General features: G+C 40.3%; 1 protein-coding gene across 1 annotated transcript in view; it reads left to right on the plus strand.

Annotated features, from left to right (window-relative positions):
• The window catches only part of LOC122805360 (interferon gamma receptor 1-like), a 1,208,195-nt gene that overhangs the window by 1,164,399 nt on the left and 24,819 nt on the right, over positions 1-18,977 (plus strand). Inside the window, exon 7 of the mRNA XM_044075453.1 lies at positions 3,068-3,198. Coding sequence (XP_043931388.1) covers positions 3,068-3,198 — 131 coding nt within the window. The remainder of the gene's footprint in view (positions 1-3,067; positions 3,199-18,977) is intronic.

Below are 18,977 nucleotides of genomic sequence, written 5' to 3' on the forward strand. Positions count from 1 at the left end.
GACCTGTTTGCCAGTCCTCAAAACTATCAACTAACAAAATTTTGTACAAGGACACTGCGCCATCAAGCTTGGAAAGTGGACGCACTCTCATTCAGTTGGAAAAACCTGACAGTATATGCCTTCCCTCCATTGCCTCTCCTCCCAAAGGTGCTTCTGAAAGTCAGAAAAGAGAGACCACAACTGATACTCATAGCCCCAGACTGGCCACGCCAGCACTGGTATCCACTACTGAGGAATATGGCCCAGGGCCCACCTTAGATTTTACCACAAATCGCCCATTTGCTCACACAGCAAAACAATCAGATTCTTCACAGCCAGCTCAAAACCTTAAATCTGGCTGCATGGCAAATCACCTAAGCATCCAGCCAGCTCCTCTTTCCCAAGCAGTGATGGATGTTATTCTGGAAGCTAGGAGGCCCAGCACCAGGAAGGCCTATTTGGATAAATGGAAAAGGTTTTGCGCCTGGAACCAAGCTAAAGGCCAAAACACACTTCAGCCTCACATGCCTCAGATTCTACAGTATTTAACTGAGATGTTGCACAAAGGACTTTCTTTTTCCTCCATTAAAATCCATGCATCATGGAAAACCAGTTCCTGCTACCATCCGGCCCCACTCTACCAGGGCAATAGCTACATCTACAGCCTTCCTCAGGGGGGGTTCCAACCAAGGAGATTTTGGAAGCTGCAACTTGGAGTTCAGTACACACCTTTACCAAACACTATCACTTACCTCTTTACTCTAAGACTAGAGCTGGCTTCGCCACTGCAGTTCTGCAGGGCCTCCTAGCCTCCTTTAACCCTCTACAACTCCTCCACCCATCCTTAGCTTTGGGATTCTACCCAAGTGTGATGACTGCAGCAGGGTAACACGATGAACATAGTACAGTTTTGTACCTACCATAAATGTAGATGTTCGAGTGTACACCCTGCTGCAGTCCAGGTTACCCTCCCTCCATCCCCTCTGATCTAATTGGCTATATCTCTACTATACCTTCCTGATGTATTTGCTTATAGCTGGAGGGATTTTGTGTTTGTGCAAAAATTAATTAATTTGGTACTAATTACTGACCACCTTTTTGGGGGCACGTGACATCTAGGGCAAGAAAAACTGAAGAAAATGGCGTTGGATGCATTATATATACCTCTGGCGCACTGACGTCAGGGAAGAAGCGACAGCAGCCGATGCCAGATCAAGACTTTGGAATTCCGGCTGACTGCGGGGACCGCCTGACGACAGGATAACCCAAGTGTGATGACTGCAGCAGGGGGTACACTCAAACATCTACATTTATGGTAGGTACAAAACTGTACTTTCTCACTTTCTGCATATTATTTAACAGATTGGTGCATCTCATGGACAGCAGTTTTCATGTTTTCATTTTGAAACCAAACAGCTTATTTAAGTATGGCTCCACAGTACAGAATTTTGCCACTAACTATGACTAGGAAGACTCAGGTTTATCTAGTAGCCTGAGTGATACAGAAGCTGACCAGGAAAGAATCGGAGTGAATAGCCAGTGCTGGGTCATTCATCCAGGAGAAATAGTTTAGTACAGGTCCATCTACAGAACTGGCAAATGGAAATCCTCCTCAGATGTGCACTGCATGCATGAAAAAGTGACACTCTGGGACAAGCAAGTCAAGGAGTGTAGAAATGAGTAAACAAAATCTAATAAATAAATGACAAGTACAATATTTCATAAGCATCTGTTGTATTTTATCCTAGGGCTTAGTGTGCTAATTAAAAGGAGGTCTATATGATATATCCATGTGAGACTTTCAGATTTTTTATATCATAATCCTGTCTTTTATTTTGAATTAACCTATTTTGAAGGCAGGTGGTTTTGACACAGTGGTTAAGGTCTTCACCTCATAGTCGTGAGATGTAGGGTTTAATTCTCTCCTCAATTCATTAACTAGGTTTAAAATAACCCTTCAGGGCAATTAGCCTAATATTCCCATAAAAACCTATGACTAATTTATAGGAAGATTCATTTTTTAAGTAAAAATATTAATATTTATATCTGTTTAGTATTGCAGTCAAGAATTCTCTTTTTGGCATCCGTGCTGCTCTTACAAATTTCCATATAAGGCTGGACCAAGTTAATGTTAAACTGCAGTTTCATTCTTGCTGTTTCAATCACTTGAGTCTTTGATAAGCCCTAGTATATCCCAAAGTAGTATATAATTGTTGTGCTTAAAAGACTTTGGGTTTGTTTTCGTAAAGATTCTGAAAAAGGTGTGGTGAATGTAAGTAAACATAAGGCAGAAATACAACAGTATCTTTCGTAGTGTTCAGTGTTATAAATCATTGCACCATTTGTTGATGTACCAGCAGTTGTAGTTTGTGTATTCCTCTTATTAATCGTTGTGAACATGCAAAAAGAAACTGTTGGTAGAATAAAAGCTAGCTACAGCTTATATAACATTGCATATCAGTTATGTATGTTGTCCTTTATTTATAGATAAAGCTACCTTAATACATGCCAATCATCTTTTACAGCTGAGGCCATCTACGTCTATAGTTTACTCATTAATTTGGTTTAAAATCAGTTCTTTCTTCTGTACAGTGTTCTGTTTTTAACTTGACCCCAATTCAAAAGTACTGCATGACAGCTGACAGAGAAAGAATAACAGAGACAGATGAACTTTTCTGGAACAAATGTGTCATTTATTGTAGCTGGCCTGAGTAATGAACAACAGAGAAGGAGCATGCCACCTTTAATGTAGTGTAAGCTAAAGTACAAGTGTATAGGATTTGTAAACTGTAAGGAAGGTGTCAAATGCAATTTAATGTAATGTGGGGTAAAGTGGTCAGCTCTGAACATGGGTGGCCTGATTCAGCCTGCCTACTAAACTAAATTAGACATGAAAAGCTGTTGTATAGAATAGTATAGTGTAGTATAGTAGTTGTTTCTTATAGTATAGTAGTTGTCTCAAACAATATTTATAACAAGCCTCCTTCTGTGCTATTATATTGATGACAGAGCATTGCTTACCAGATTATGAAACTGCAAAAGAAATATTTCAAACTCTTATCTTTTTTCTCTATTTATCCCTATTCAGGCTCTCGTTACGTAAGCAGAATAATAAAAACAATACTCTTTTCGATTGTGAGTGTCATAGTCTTAGTAGTCGTGACTTTGAAACTCCTCGGTTTACTGAAAAAGAAAAATGAAGACTTTCCTAAATCACTGGTATGTTTAATTTGTCTTTGCTACCTTTTTGATCTTTTGTGTGCTGGCTGTTTTGGTGTCTTCCTTCCTGCACTGTATCTGTAGTATCATAATTTAAGGGAACTGAATTAATGTATGAATGGCGATTCTTGTTTATAGGGGATTAGATCGATTTATGCAGTTACATAAATAATGTGCAGATAGGCAATACTGTAAATATCAATATTCCTACACTGACAAAATGGCTGAAATTTGGAATATGACTTTGCTATACCCCAACATGCAAAGTCAAAGCCATGCTAGTCCTCCAAAATGAGACTGCTTTCATTTAAAAGTGAGTTTTTGACCCCATAATTCCAAGCATTCAACTCAACCCCTTAATATCATCAGCTCCACTGTCACTGCAATGTATGCAACTAAAGCCCGAGTTTTAAGTATTCAGAAATGACTGCAGTCGTATGACCCATGTAATATGAGTGACCTTTAAAATTGAGTTTAAAACTGTGAAGCACTATCTCTACTTAACAGAGTAGATTTTATCTACCTAAGAAAACACATTATAAATACCATTTTTGAACTCTGAAGTGCTTATATAGCAAAAACTAAGAGATTCATCCCATAATATCATTTATATTTAACTTTAAAAAAAACGTTTAATAAACATTTGTGGGTGCATATTTAATGTAGAGCTACAATGCCCCTTTTTTATTTAGAAATAGTTATGCTGATGCAGCAAGAATTGAAATACTCAAAGGAATCTGAGATATCTAAATTTATTTATTTAACATTTGTTAACTGGGAAAGTCCAACTTGGAGTGAAGCTAATTTTCAGCGGTGGCCTGGAGAGAAACCCTCCTGACGCGTGTCTTTGTAATATGGGAGGAAACCGGAGCACCTGGAGAAAACTCACACGAATGCAGGGAGGACATGCAGACTCTGCACAGAAGGCACCCCAGCCAAGAACTGAACCGGAAAACCACTTGCTGTTTGGCGACAAAGCTACCGCTGTACCACTGTGCATAATAGTACAAATACTTGTAATAAAAGTACAAAATTAATTAGCTAACCTGTTTAATGATTTAAATTATGCCATTTGTTTCAAGCAGCCATAAAGTGAGTTGTTGCAGAGAGCATGTTTAGCTTACTAATGACTACCAGTGTTACATATGACACCAAGCTACATCTTGCAGAATGTGAACAGAAGACATACACTTTTGTAGGATGGTGGATGTACCATTTGCACCTCCATTGTTAAAGCTCTGCACCCATGCTCCTAAGCACAGGCATTCACTTCGGGATTGCATTGCCTCAAAGTAAAGGAGGACCAGCCAAACATATTATTCTCAATGAAGCAGTGCAACTTCAGAATTAGTAAACTAATGTTAGGATTTGTGGACATAACCACCAAGTTGGGGTCATATAAACTGTCCTCCAAAAAGGTTCATATTTGTGTTTTATTTTATTATGATTATTATTTATTTTATGTACTGTATTATAGTCAGCCCAATTAAACTGTGCCATATCTGTGTAGTAAATTGGGAAGTAAAAGACAATAATCCAGAAACAATAGTAATTCTGTATGTTATTATTTTTTTTAACAATGCATATTGAATGTTTGGGCCATGATATTTGACTATGGAGGACCACCTTCTCTGGATTATCACAAAAAAAAATCAGAAAAAAAAATTAAAGAGGGTATGTTAAACTTGAAAAACTTACCTCTTAAATCAAGAAAAGAGAGCAAAATATCTGGAAATGAAAAGTCACTAGACTATTAGCCATTACTGTAAAAACCTCTTTCATAAGAAATAGATATTTCTAAAATCAGTTAAATCCCTAAGAAATAATCTCTAGTCCATATGTACTATTTCATGTTCTTCTATTCTCATATTGCAGTATTCATTACCTTTGGGTTAGCCTCTGCCTTGCGACCCGAATGTCTAGCCAGTATACAAATGCTTTAGTCACTGCAAGGTACATGGGATGTCTGACGTTGGCCATAGGGAGCCTGGGCCATAAAAGTGACGTCTGCACATACCTTCCTCAGAACTTCTCTACCACCAGTCGAACGTCAGTTCATCCTGCCTTCTCTGCCATTATATCCTGCAATTAAAGTTAAGTACCCTGTTGGGGCCTATTTTCTTACTATTTTCTTGATCACTGCATGACTGCCCAAGTTCATGTCATCCAGAAAGGGAAAGTGTAGGTGTGGACATCAGATACCCTCATAAGATTGCCCACGACCTGTGTCTATTTTGCCTAGGGCCCAACCATAACCATAAGACCTGTGCCATTTGTCAAGCATTCATTCCAAAGACCCTTCGCAGCCATCTGCATGCCCTTAACATCTGTCTGGAGAACCAACGTCTCAAACATCTGGCTCTTGCGATGGAAGGGCTGTCTGGTCCTACAACCGAGCCACCCAAAAAGAAGGCAAACGTTTCAAGGCCTGAGACTACTGCTACACCTCTCCCACCCGAGGTTCCCCCTGTGACTGAGGTATACCTGGAGGAACGTACGGAACCAGCCAACTCTGGTGTAGCAGATACCATTTTTGGAGGCTGCACAACCAAGCTCGGAAATCGTGTCCGTGGAGGTTATGCAGACTTCGAGTGCTAATGGCAAGCAGGAACCTCATCTTGCTGCAGATGTCCAGACTGGTCCTTCCTCCACTACAGAGGCTTCTGAGACAAGATCTACCTTAGACCCTACGCCATCTAGGCATGTCTCTTTAAAAAAGAAACAGAAAACTAAGCATGTCACTTCCCCTCCTGAGAGCATGCCTGATTGGCAAGCTTTCTCTCAAGACTTGTTTAATGCCTTTATGGCCCTTAGGCCTTCCTTGGCTGCTTCTCCTATGGCTTCCCCTCCTGTAATCAGCCCTAGGCCCCAGACTGCTGAGTGTCGTACATTTGAGGCTGAGGAATCTTCAGATTCCTCTTCTGAGTATTCTCTGTCTTTTACTTCTCAGATGCTTCCCCTCTAGGTTATGCTTCCCCAGAGGAGGACTCTACTGAGGGGACTCCCCTGGGGAGGACCTGACCTTTGGAGAAACAGTTTCTCAGATAAGAGAAGTTTTTAATTGGGACTCCTCAGAAATGACTGAAGTCCAAAAGAGATATTATGAACTCCTACAAATGGATACCCCATGCATCTTCTGCAATCCCCCAGTCCTGTCAGCCTTTTTAGATGCCTTTTCTGCAGCTTCTCAGAATCCAGAAGCAAAAACTCCTGTCCCTAGAAGACCTAACAGATTTTACAAGGTCCCAGAATGGGCAAAATTTCTAATTGTGTCTTGATGTAGATCCTTGTACCATTTCTGTCTCTGCAGACAAACCCCCCAGACTGCTTCCCTCTACCTCAGTCTTTCCTTCTGACAAGGACAGCAAAACTATGGAGAGAATTGGCAAGAAGGTGTATACTTCAGCAACCTTGGCCTTTAGGGCCATCAACTACCACACATATATGTGTAAATACTCTCTTGCCCTTTTATCTTAGGCTTTTAAGCTTTTGGATGGCCTCCCTGACTCAGCCAAAAAGTCCCACATTTCTAGTCTGATCTTCTTGTACACACAAGTGACAAGATACTCAATTAAATGCAGTTGTGATACTGCAGAGGCCTTGGCCAGATGTGCAGCCTCTGCCTCAGTGCTCAGAAGCTACTCTTGGTTGAGGCTACAAGTTACAACCCATTCCTGACAATATTAGGGCTAAACTTTTTGATGCCCCCTGGATAATACTACCTTGCTTAGCCCCCAAGTGGAAAAACTTTTCAAGGCCCTTCAACAGAAGGGAAAAGCACTATAGGACTTCAAACATTTCTTTCTGTCACCAATCCCTAAATTTCACAGAGATTACCCTACTAAGACCCAATTTATTGGAAAACATTTACCTCCTCCTTCACCTGCTAGGGGCAAAAAGAATTCCAGAAAGCAACACCCACCTTCTAGGCCTACCCAGACACCAACCTAGAAGCCTTAGTTTCAGGATAAGTCAGGTAGTTGTAATGATCTGCCTCCTCTTCCTCCCCCTTCAGGCCCTATAGCCCTTTCCCAGAGACTATTTCACTGTCTCCTGTTCTGGGAAAGCACCACCTCAGACAAGTGGGTCCTGTTTATCATAGGAAAAAGGTTATTTCATTCCTCCTGAGTTCCGGGGGATCACTCAGCCACCAAAGGACAAGCTGACCCTATTCCAACCAATCTTGGACAGTCTTCTCTCTCAAGGGACTATCCAATCAGTCCCTGCATCAGAAAAGGGAAGGGGCTTTTACTCCAGACTTTTCCTGGTCCCAAAAAAGGATGGCCCTTGGAGACCCATATTAGATCTCTCGCACCTTAACTTTTTTCTTCAGATACCCACCTTCCGCATGCTCACCCTTCAAACTCTTTTTCCAATGTTAATGCCTCAGGCATTTCTCACCACCCTGGACATCAAAGATGCTTACCTTCATATCCCCATCAGGCCCAAATATAGGAAGTACTTATACTTCTGTGTCAGTTCCTCACATTTTCAATTCTCTGCTTTACCCTTTGGACTGTCTATGGCTCCAAGGGTATTCACCAAGAGTCTGGCTCCAGTGGTAGCCTATTGCAGACTCATAGGGATACAGATTTTTCCATACCTGGATGACCTCCTAATCCAGGTAGACTGTAACAGTACCCAGAACAGAACCATCTCCAGACGGTCATTTCTGTTCTGCAGTCTCTGGGCTTCACAGTCAGCTTCCCAAAATCAAGCCTAATCCCCATCCAGGACCAGGTCTTCTTGGGGTGTAGAATCAGAACAGATGGCATTTCTCCCACCCCAAAAGGTGGAAAGTCTAAAGGAATGCCTGTTGTTTGTTATCCATGTCATGGCAATGACAGCAATAGAATACCTCAGACTCTTAGGATATAAGGCTTCCACAATCCCCATGTTGCCACTGGCAAGACTCCACATGAAAAAACTCCAGTGGTATCTGAGGTCCACATGGACCCAACGCTCCCACCCTTTGGACCACACCATTCCCTTCCAGCCTTGTCTAAGGAAGGAGATCCTTTGGTGGGTGGATCAAGTCTCTCTGAATCCAGGACTTCCTTTGCACCCCCTAGTTCCAGTCCAGGAAATGTACACAAATGCTTCAGACCTGGGTTGTGGAGCTGCTAAGAGCACCTTGAAGGTGCAAGGCACATGGACAGGCCCCTCCAAGAGGGTGCACATCAACATCAGAGAGATGAAGGCTCTCATCTTTGCTCTGAGGGCCTTCCAACAGGTTCTGAGTCAGGGACCCCTGAAGTTGTTTGTGGACAGCACTACTATTCTGTGGTATGTGAACAAACAAGGGAGAACAAGATCATACTTGCTATGCAGACTTGCACTGCAGGCCTGGGAATTGGCAGACCAGCTTGGAGTAACTCTGCAGGCCATCTTTATCCCCTCAGCTCAGATCACGCAGGCAGACATCCTGAGCAGATCCATGTCAGAATCCCACAAATGGATGCTACACAGGGATGTGTTTCTGGATATAGTCCACAGGTGGGGTACAACACATATAGACTGGTTTGTCTCCCCTCTGAACAGGCAACTTCCACAGTTCTGTACCAAAAACAAATAAAAAAGCACCTTTAAAGGAAGCCTAACTCAACAGACAATAACAAAAGTATAAAAAAGGCTTCCACCAAAACAAGAGCATAAAATTCTTCTTTAATAAAATGTAGTTCTTAAAAGCATTCAAAAAAGTCTCAGGCCAAAACCAGAGAAAATGGATAAGTGCTTTCAGTGTATAACCTTCATCAGACCCTTTGCCCCCTTCCCACTCCTACAGAAAGCCTTGAGTAAATTCAGCAGGACAAACCAAAAATATTGCTGCTGACCCCCTTTTGACCAAGACCTCACTGGTTCCCCATCCTTCTGCATTTAGCCAAGGGCAGTCATCACAAGTTACCTCAGAGAGTGGACCTACTCGCACTGGACAAAGGATCCCTAATCCATCATCACCTGGAATCTCTGAATCTAACCGTGTGGTTGATAGAGTTTTGATCCCTTTCAGACACATCTACTCTGAGGACATGCTAAATGTCCTTCAGGAGGCCAGGCCCAATACTAGGAGATCATATCTGTCCAAGTGGAAATGGTTCTCCATTTGGTATCTATAAAGACAGCTAGACTCATTTCAAGTAGAGGTCTCCTTGGTGCTGTCTTATCTGTGTGAATTGTTGCAGGCAGGGTTGGCATATTCCTCTGTTATGGCCCACCTTGCTACTATTTCTGCATGTCTGCTTCTAGACGTCAAGTGAAATTATTCCTAAAAGGAGTTCTGCACCTCAGGCCCCACAGGAGGCCAGTTCCTCCACCCTGTGACCTGAACTTATGTATTGCAGAAGCTCACTATTCCTCAATTTGAGCCAGCAGCTACAGTCTCTCTAAATTACTGTGCTTTTGGTGGCCCTATCTTCAGCCAGGAGAGTCTGAGCTCCAGGCCCTCATGGTCACCCCATCTTTTTTAATTCTCCACAAGGATAGAGTTATCTTATGGAATAACCCATCCGTTATGCCTAAGGTGGTCAATGAGTTGCTTCTGAACCAATGCATCCACCTCCCCACCTTCTTCCCCACATCCCCAGAATGACAGTAAGAAAGTCCTGCATTACCTTGATGTTCACAGACAACTAAGATTCTACACTGACAAGACTGTTTGTCTCCTTTCACTCCAGGGCTCTGGGAAAAGGTGTGACAAAGCAGACTGTTTCTACATGGATTTTCCATATCCTTTTGCTATACTTACCATGGGAAAAATATAAACTCAAACATAAAAACCCATTCCACTAGGGCCATGACCTCCTCTTGAGCCTTTTCAAGAGGCTGGACACTGCCTCTATTCTAGAAGTAGCTACGTGGATGTCTGTCCATACCTTCACAAAACACTATGAATTGGATCACATCTCCAGAGCTAGAGCAGGGTTTGCTAGGGCAATCCTGCATGGATTTTTGGAAAACAGTTCCAAATCACCCTCTTCTCTTTCTCTCTGAGCTGTGGTACTCACCCAAAGGTTATGAATACTGCAACATGAGAATAGAAGGACATAGAACAGTTGTGTAAAATCTTATATAGATGCCCTTCTCTTCAATGTTGCAGTATTCTGTCCCCCCTCCTACCCTTCTGTTTAAAAAAAAAATGGGCTTGATGGATGATTAAGGACTTGTGCAGCTGTCCTGGGACTGGGGTTTGACTAAGGCACTAAATTCTGAGGAAGGTACATCCAGATGTCATTTTATGGCCCACAATCCACGGTGGTGCAGCGGTAGCGTTGTTGCCTCACAGCAAGAGGTTCTCCTGTTCGATTCTCAGCTGGAGTGCAGGGAGTGCCTTCTGTGTGAGTCTGCTTGTCCTTTCAGCGGTTGGGTGGGCGTTCAAAAGACATGTGTAAATGGGCGTGGCTTAGTTGAAGGTTGAACGTTGAGCTGGCACCTCGGCGTTCGTGAAAATCTACTGCCAATCATTAGCGAACCGGAGTTCCGCTGTGGCAACCCCTAACCGGGAAAAGCCGAAAGACAACAGCAACAACAACTCTCTACGGCCAATGTCAGATATTCCACGTACCTTGCAGTGACTAAAGCTTTTGTATACTGGCCCAGCATTTGAGTCACAAGGCAAAGGCTAACCCAAAGGTTATGAAGACTGCAACATGGAAAAGAAGGACATTTGTGGTTATGGTAAGTTTTTGCACAACTATTCTTTCTGATCTGGAGTCTACATTTTTGAACAGTGTTAGAAACCTTATCATGAATACCCCTCTCAAGCCAACAGTAAATTATCTCTGATCCACCCCTCCACATCCCAACAGATGTAATTTCAACCCTGAAATTATTTTAACATTCAGATTTAGAACCCTGTCTACAAAGCAGGTTAAAAAAGCTCTAGGCAGACATGATCCAAAAAAAGGGGCTGCACAGACAAAAACATAAAACAGGCCTGTCCGCTTATTGCTAAACCACTTGCACACATCTTTAATTTATCCTTAACTACAAGAACCGTATCCTGCAGCTGGAAGCAAGGCACAATCACCATCATACCAAAAGTCACGTCCTGTAAGTCTCCATTGGACTTTAGTCCCATAACTATCTTCTACCTCTTGCAAAAAATTCTACAAAAGCTAATTTACAATTGGCTAATTGAAAGTATTGGCAAATGTGACTTCATTCATAAAAATCTCCAAGGCTTTGGACATGGTGTTTGTTCTTTTGCAGCTACCTACACGGTGACAAATCTGATATGTGAAGCCATAGACAAGGGAAATTGTGCTGATATAGGATCATAGGAAGTTACTAGGCTATTGGCCCTGAGGCCCTTATAAGCCTAGCCAAGTGTTTAGCCCATGTTTAGACAAGTCAGTACCCGAGGCCTCTGTCCAGCAGGGATACAGATGGAATCCCAGGGCTGTATTTTCTGTTTCCCATCCAGTTATCCAGGTTGTGCTTAAACAGGGATAGCGAGGTACTCTGCTTGATGTGGAGAGGGAGTCTATTCCACAGATGGTGGAGTCCCTGGGACACAAATGTGTCCCGCCAACAAGTCCTATTGATGTCACAGACCAGGTTGAGGTCATGCATGCGGGTTACTCAAGTGGAGCTTGACTTGCAGATATGCAGCAGTCCCATCAAGGCGGGGTCTGAGATTGCTTTGTATGCCATAAACTGAGTAGAGGGACAGGACTTTTAGCCTATCTGTGTAGGGTAGATGTTTGAGGCCCCGGATTCTCCTGGTGAGGAACCTCTGTGGTCTGTCCAGCTTCTGCATATGCTTTGTGAGGTACATGCTGAAGGGGGCGTTGGTCTCAATAAGTGGCCTTATAAGGGTAGAATACAAGGATGTTATGACCTCCGTTTCCCTGGATGAGATACCCTTACTTATGAGGTGGGCAATGTAGAAAGCTTTCCATACAGTGGAAGCAACATGATAGTCAAAAGTCAGGCTTGTATCAACCTGGGTGCCCAAATCCTGCACAACTGATTGTGTGCTTAAGACAATGTTATTAATATGATGATATGTGGGGATGTCACTGTCCCCAAAGGGGATGATGTATTTTTTGGCATTCAGCTTGAGGCCATGTTTCTGGCACCAGTCATTTGTTTGGGTGAGACCCACTTGGAGGATGTCCACATCACTTGGGGAATTGATGACCGTGCCCAGCTTGCAGTCATCTGCAAACTTGGTCAGCCATAACCCACTGGATTTGGTCTACACCTCAGAGAAGTATATCCTGAATAACAGAGGCTCCAAGACCAATCTCTGGGGTACACTGCTCGTTACGGGTCTACTGCTTGAGGTGGCTTCCCCTATTTTCATTAGGTGGGTTCTATCAGTGAGCCAGTTTGCTACCCATCTGTTAACATATGGATTGATGCCTGGTTGAGAGAGTTTATCTGTTATGCTCAAGTGGGAAATAGTGTCAAAGGCTTTGGCTAGGTCAAGGTAGGCAGTGTGCACCGATTTCCTCTCATCCATGGCTTTGATGACTGTCTCAAAGAAGTTGACCAAATTTAACACACATGACCACCCCTTGACAAAGCCAGACTGTGTGGGCCCTAATGTTTGGAGGTTGCCAATGTCCCTGTTAATGAGGTCCATGATAATCCTTTCTATGGCCTTGCAGATTAGGCTAGTTAGGCTGATGGGTCTATAATTTCTCGTATAGAATTAAAACATCTTTGACTTAGTACATCATAGTCAGCTGCTCAGTGCACCAGCTCAACTTAGATTTGGTGATCCTGCAGTTAAATGGAACTTTTCTTATCTGACCATGAGTGCTTTGGCTGCCAAGCAGTTGCCAACCATCTTACAAAATGGAATACTCCAAGACGGAGTCTATCGAGGTTCATTTAGGATACCTAGTCCTTCTCCAAATATACTACCAACTTGCCAATGAAGTCATCTGTCAGTTGCAGCCTGTATACAGAAGAAATCATCCTTACCCATAGGTCTTCATTTTGTATTCTACATTATGAATTACACAGCAGTCTCAGTCTTCTTCTAAATTGGCAAACTGACTGTAAGCTTCACATTATCTCTAACAAATCCCATGCGGTGTTTGGAATACATAAAAAAAATTGCCAGTGATCAGTCCCTAAATATAGGAGATCGTCTGGGTCCTCCAATCTCCGCAGTGATGCATGCACTACAATACTATTTTTTCACAATCAGCAGCTCTCTCTTTTACCCATCATTTATTTATTTAATTATGTATGTATGTATGTATGTATTTATTTATTTATGCTGATTGGGGAGTTCTTTCCAATGGTTTCGTAAGTCAAATATTCTTTGTCTGTTTTATTTTCCTTCATCGTGTTGCTGAAGATTGTCAGGATGTTGTCTGATGCTGATAAAACTGTGTTCAGGGTTAACAAGGATATCTTTGTCAAAATTTATACTATGCAGAGGAGTTCTGAGCTGCAGTTTGTGGTACCCGTGGTCCCCAGAATTACTGGAATTTTGCTGTTAAGAGTATCTTTAACTTTTCTGTGTATTTCAATCTACCATGAAACAATCTGGGTGTGGTGAGTCTGCTAGGAGTCTTCTTATGTGTTTTTTAATGCTATCTGATTTTAAATTTTTGTTTTTGTCCTATATGTCTTTTAATTTACATGTCCAAGTTTAAATTATTATTTCCTTCCATTACCAACCCTACCATGCTCTGTCATTCTATTAATTCTGATGTCCCCTAGTGTCTAACAACTTTGAAACAGAGAGATGAGAGCCAGGGATCACAGCTGTTATCCCACTGAGGATCAGGATATTTTTGGGAGCTTTCAACACCCTCCATTAGCCAGACAGTATTGTATAATGTTGACTCTGCCACAACAGTGCAGAAGCATGCTTCTGCAGACTCAGCTGGAATATATTTTACTCACCAGTGTGCTCAAGCTCCCTTCAGGCACTCCATCCTAGCAGTTGTACAGGTATTTCAGTGAGTATGGTAGAAACCCACGTGACTGTCCAGTCTCCACAATACCGAGCCTTGAGGACTCGCTTAAAAATGTTCTCACACATTACAGCTGCATACTTCAAGCAGTTATAGTAATTATTTTAACAAGTGCCGTACTCAGTGGGCAATGTGTATTAACTCTTTGTCAAGTGTAAATATTTTCCTTCTGGATTTCACAGATTAATGACAGCATATTTGCCTGCTTATGTTCACTAAACAGTGCCTGCATAAAATTTAAGGTGTGTATAATATATATAATATGTATATCACAAAAACAGCATATAAAGCAACAGCTACCATGCAGGTTTATATAAGCAATAAAACTGCACAAAATCCATAAATCGTTGTAACAACATGAAGATATCGAAAGAATATCAAGAGTAATAGTCCTATATTATAAAAACGATAGTCCTTTATTAGTGCACTCAGTAGGTTAGCGCTTTTACATCTTAGCTTCATCAGACCATATAACTGAGTGAGTCTCAGGCAAGCATTTAAAAATACAAAACAGAAAATCACAAACTGACACATCATAATTACTTAATTACATATTAAAATAAGTAAAAATATAATATAAATGAATAAAAACATATAGAAATCTTATACAGATACATTTTACGAAGCTCTAAGCATCAACCATCATATAAATAATATATAATATTCATAATATATGGTATTCTCTTCGAGACAGTATTATATTAATATTATAAACCTATCTTAACAAAATCTGTCTCAACCTTCCCTAAATATTTTTTCCTAAAAATATATTTCTATCTAACCTTAAGTCTTCTTGTTCAAAGAAACGGCCTAAGTGACACCCTTTCATTCAAACCTCTACCTGAATCTGCATGAAATCTAATAATCCATTTAGCCTCCCTTTCTGCTGTTATATGGCTAATGTCACCTCCTCTATTACTTCTTTTAATCGTTTCTATGACCATAAACTCAAATATGTGTTCTTGTCCCTTCGATATAACATGTTTTGCCAAGGCATTCGTCAATGTCCCTATTCTAATGCCATAAAGATGTTCCCTTATTCTGTACCTGAATTGTCTGTCAGTCTTTCCAGCATAGAAAGACTGACATGAATTACATATAGCAAGGTAAACAACATGTTCAGTGGAACATGTGGCTGTGCAATTACAGCTAAATTCTCTTCCAGTGTCTGGATGCACAAATGTGTTCCCATCCCTAATATATGGACAATAGTTACATTTGCCACATGGCATAGTGCCTAATTTACCTACAAAAACTTTTTTATCTTGTGTATAGCACAACATCCTCTTAATATTCTTTCTATCCCTAAACCTAAATTTAGGTCTCTCACCTATGAGCTTAGCAATTTGTGGGTCTGTCATCAGCACACCCCAATGTCTCTCAAAAATTTGAATTATGCCTTCCTTATCCCTAGTATAATACATAGGGATGTTCACAGTATTATTATATACTGTGGCCTTCATTGTATTATGATGATGTTTCGAAAAATAGCTCTATCCTTTCTCATCTCGTGAATATCAGATAGCCCCTCATTGACCTCAGCTGATTTATAGCCACGTTGTCCCAGCCTATCTTTTAAATCACCCATTGCCTTCATATAACCCTCTTCTGTATTATTTAATCTCAAAACTCGCATCCCTTGTCCTTTAACTACATTATGAAATACATATTTGGGATGCATACTTTCCCTATGTAGTAATGTGTTTTTGTGACGCGATTTCCTAAAGACACCAGTATTAAATGATCCATCAGATGTTCTCTCTACAAAAACATCAAGGAATGCAATCTTACTAGAGGAGGCATTCATAGAGAACTTTAAGTAACTTGTAACCTGATTAATATCAGATGTAACTCTATCCAATTCATCCATAGATCTATTCCAAACGAGGAAGATATCATCCAAAAAATGCTTATAAAAAATCACGTTCCTCTTATATTGTTCCATCAAAAACATTTGTGTCTCTTCCCACATAGCCAGAAACATATTGGCGTACCTATTGGCACATGATGTGTCCATAGCTACGCCATCTAACTGTATATATGGTTTCTCATTAAACAAAAATAAATTACTCTCTAATGTGGTTTCCAAAAATAAACAAATCAAATCTATGAAACCACCATCATAATCACTATGCTTTTGTAAATATCTTCTCACAGCTATGACACCTTCCTCATTTGGAATTATGGTGAATAAAGATTGTACATCCAAAGTTACAAGAATAAGTTCTTCATGTTCCCAACTTCCATTCACACAAAAAGCATAAAGTTCTGTCAAGAACTGTAGGGTATCCTTTAAAATAAAAGCATTGACATCAATAATGGGCCTTAAATATTCCTCTATATAAAATGAGATGGGCTCCGTGCACCAACCCCTCCCAGATACAATAGGTCTCATGGGGGGGTTTAATCCATTCTTATGTACCTTGGGCAGTCCGTGCATAATAGGTAAAACAGGGCTTTCAACATAGAAATAGTGGAATAGTTCTCTTGTGATAATATCAGATGTGACTAAGTCATTCAACATGCATGTAACATAATTCACTTTCTCATTAACTAAATCGTTCCCTACTTGTTTATAAAACTTTTTATCATCCAACATTGTATACATAGAATTTTTATAATCAATGGTATTCATTATAACAATTGGACCACCTTTGTCTGCTGTTCTTATATTAATATTTTGATCATTTTGTAATCTTATAAGTGCTAAGTGCTCCTCACAGTTCAAATTATTTCTCATACCCTGTACTTGATGACCATCATTATAATACTTATAAAGATCTTCCTCCACTAATTTATCAAATGCATGGAGCAAAGGATGGCCCATAGGCATATACATACTAGATCTCTTAAATAATTGTGGCTGTACAGAAGTAATATCGCCTAACTCTAATTTCAAGCAGAAATTTCTAATAAATGTTTTAAGATGAACTATTACATCAGTTAATCGACTTGTACATGTAGGAATAAAACCTAGTCCCTTATTAAGGACCGAACTTTCATGCACATCTAAAACTCTATTGGAAATATTCCATATTAAGTTGTCCCCACATTGCCCAACATTTTCTTTATAGTATGTCCATTCGTTCTCTCCAGGGAGTATTTGCGTTTCTGTCTCTCTCGACTCACTGAACGCGTTCTTTTCATAACTCTCTCTTGTATGTTTATGGGCAGTGGAAACCGAGAAAAATGAACATTTCTATCGGTTTCTGATGCATTCACTGTCCGTGTCTTACTCGATTCATGCATACGAATTTTAGATGCAAAGGTTTCATTATTTACAGGAGAATCAAGTAATTGTATTTCATCAGATTGTATGACTGAACAGTTACTTTAAACTAACCCAGTCTCAGTCTGTTCATTCAACACAGTGGCCCTAGCAATTTGTCTAATATCCAGTGTACTAGAATGCTTATCAGCTGTAATATTCAATTCAGGGTGTCACTTAGGCCGTTTCTTCGAACAAGAAGACTTAAGGTTAGATAGAAATATATTTTTAGGTAAAAATATTTAGGGAAGGTTGAGACAGATTTTGTTAAGATAGGTTTGTAATATTAATATAATACTGTCTCAAAGAGAATACTATATATTATGAATATTATATATTATTTATATGATGTTTGATGCTTAGAGCTTCTTAAAATGTATCTGTATAAGATTTCTATATGTTTTTATTCATTTATATTAGATTTTTACTTATTTTAATATGTAATTAAGTAATTATGATGTGTCAGTTTGTGATTTGCTGTTTTGTATTTTTAAATGCTTGCCTGAGACTCACTCAGTTATATGGTCTGATGAAGCTAAGATGTGAAAGCGCTAACCTACTGAGTGCACTAATAAAGGACTATCGTTTTTATAATATAGGACTATTACTCTTGATATTCTTTCGATATCTTCACGTTGTTACAACGATTTATGGATTTTGTGCAGTTTTATTGCTTATATAAACCTGCATGGTAGCTGTTGCTTTATATGCTGGTTTTGTGGTGTTTCTACTTTCCATAAGCACAGCTTTTGCCTCTTGGAGTACAGCCTTGTTTTCTTTTTATATTTTATATATTTTGTTGGCATTTTGTCTACAAGAGGACATGGCAGAAGGAATAACGGCAGTCGTTGAACGGAATTATAGACCTGAGGCTATACAGATTGCTCCTGAGCTGAATAGCAGGAATGAGGTGTGTTCGAATAAACAGATGACTGTATCGAACAATGGAAACTCCAATTCGCATGAGAGGTTTATCAGTATGGTTAATAATACCAATAATCAACTACTTTCTCACAAAACCCTGTTGGTTAATATGGAAAAAACAGCAGCAGACGTTGATTACGATTGACTGAAGAGGGCGGTAGAGAAATTAGAAACTGATTTCATCACTCTTAAGTGCCTTCAGCTACAGAGGCAGCATTTTGAAGCGTGTATCGCCAAACAAATTGTACCAAGGGGTCTACGAGTTCTTAAAATGCCAACTTATGGGACCCAATATCCTGAGTTGTTAGCGAAGTGGCAGTTACTGAATTTGGAGGTGAATGCAAAATATATGACTTTGCTGATAGATTATTTTAAGCCTGAGGAGGATGCACTCTGGGAATCCATTCGTAAACAACAGGTTGACTTATATAACCAATTTAATCAAGCTGCTACTAATGCTTTAATGGAAGCAATGATGGACAGCGTCTCTGTATACGAAAGGATACTTTTGTTACAGAAAAAGGCTAAGATAGATAGAGATACAAGAGACTTTGAGCTTGGTAATGTCTTTACTTGGCCGAGAACTGGCAATGTAAATGAAATAATGGGAGACAAAGTGATAAAGAATAGTACATCCATTAAACACA

Source organism: Protopterus annectens, chromosome 1.part1, assembly GCF_019279795.1.
Source record: "Protopterus annectens isolate FY-2018-M chromosome 1.part1, PAN1.0, whole genome shotgun sequence".
Classification (NCBI taxonomy): domain Eukaryota; kingdom Metazoa; phylum Chordata; order Ceratodontiformes; family Protopteridae; genus Protopterus; species Protopterus annectens.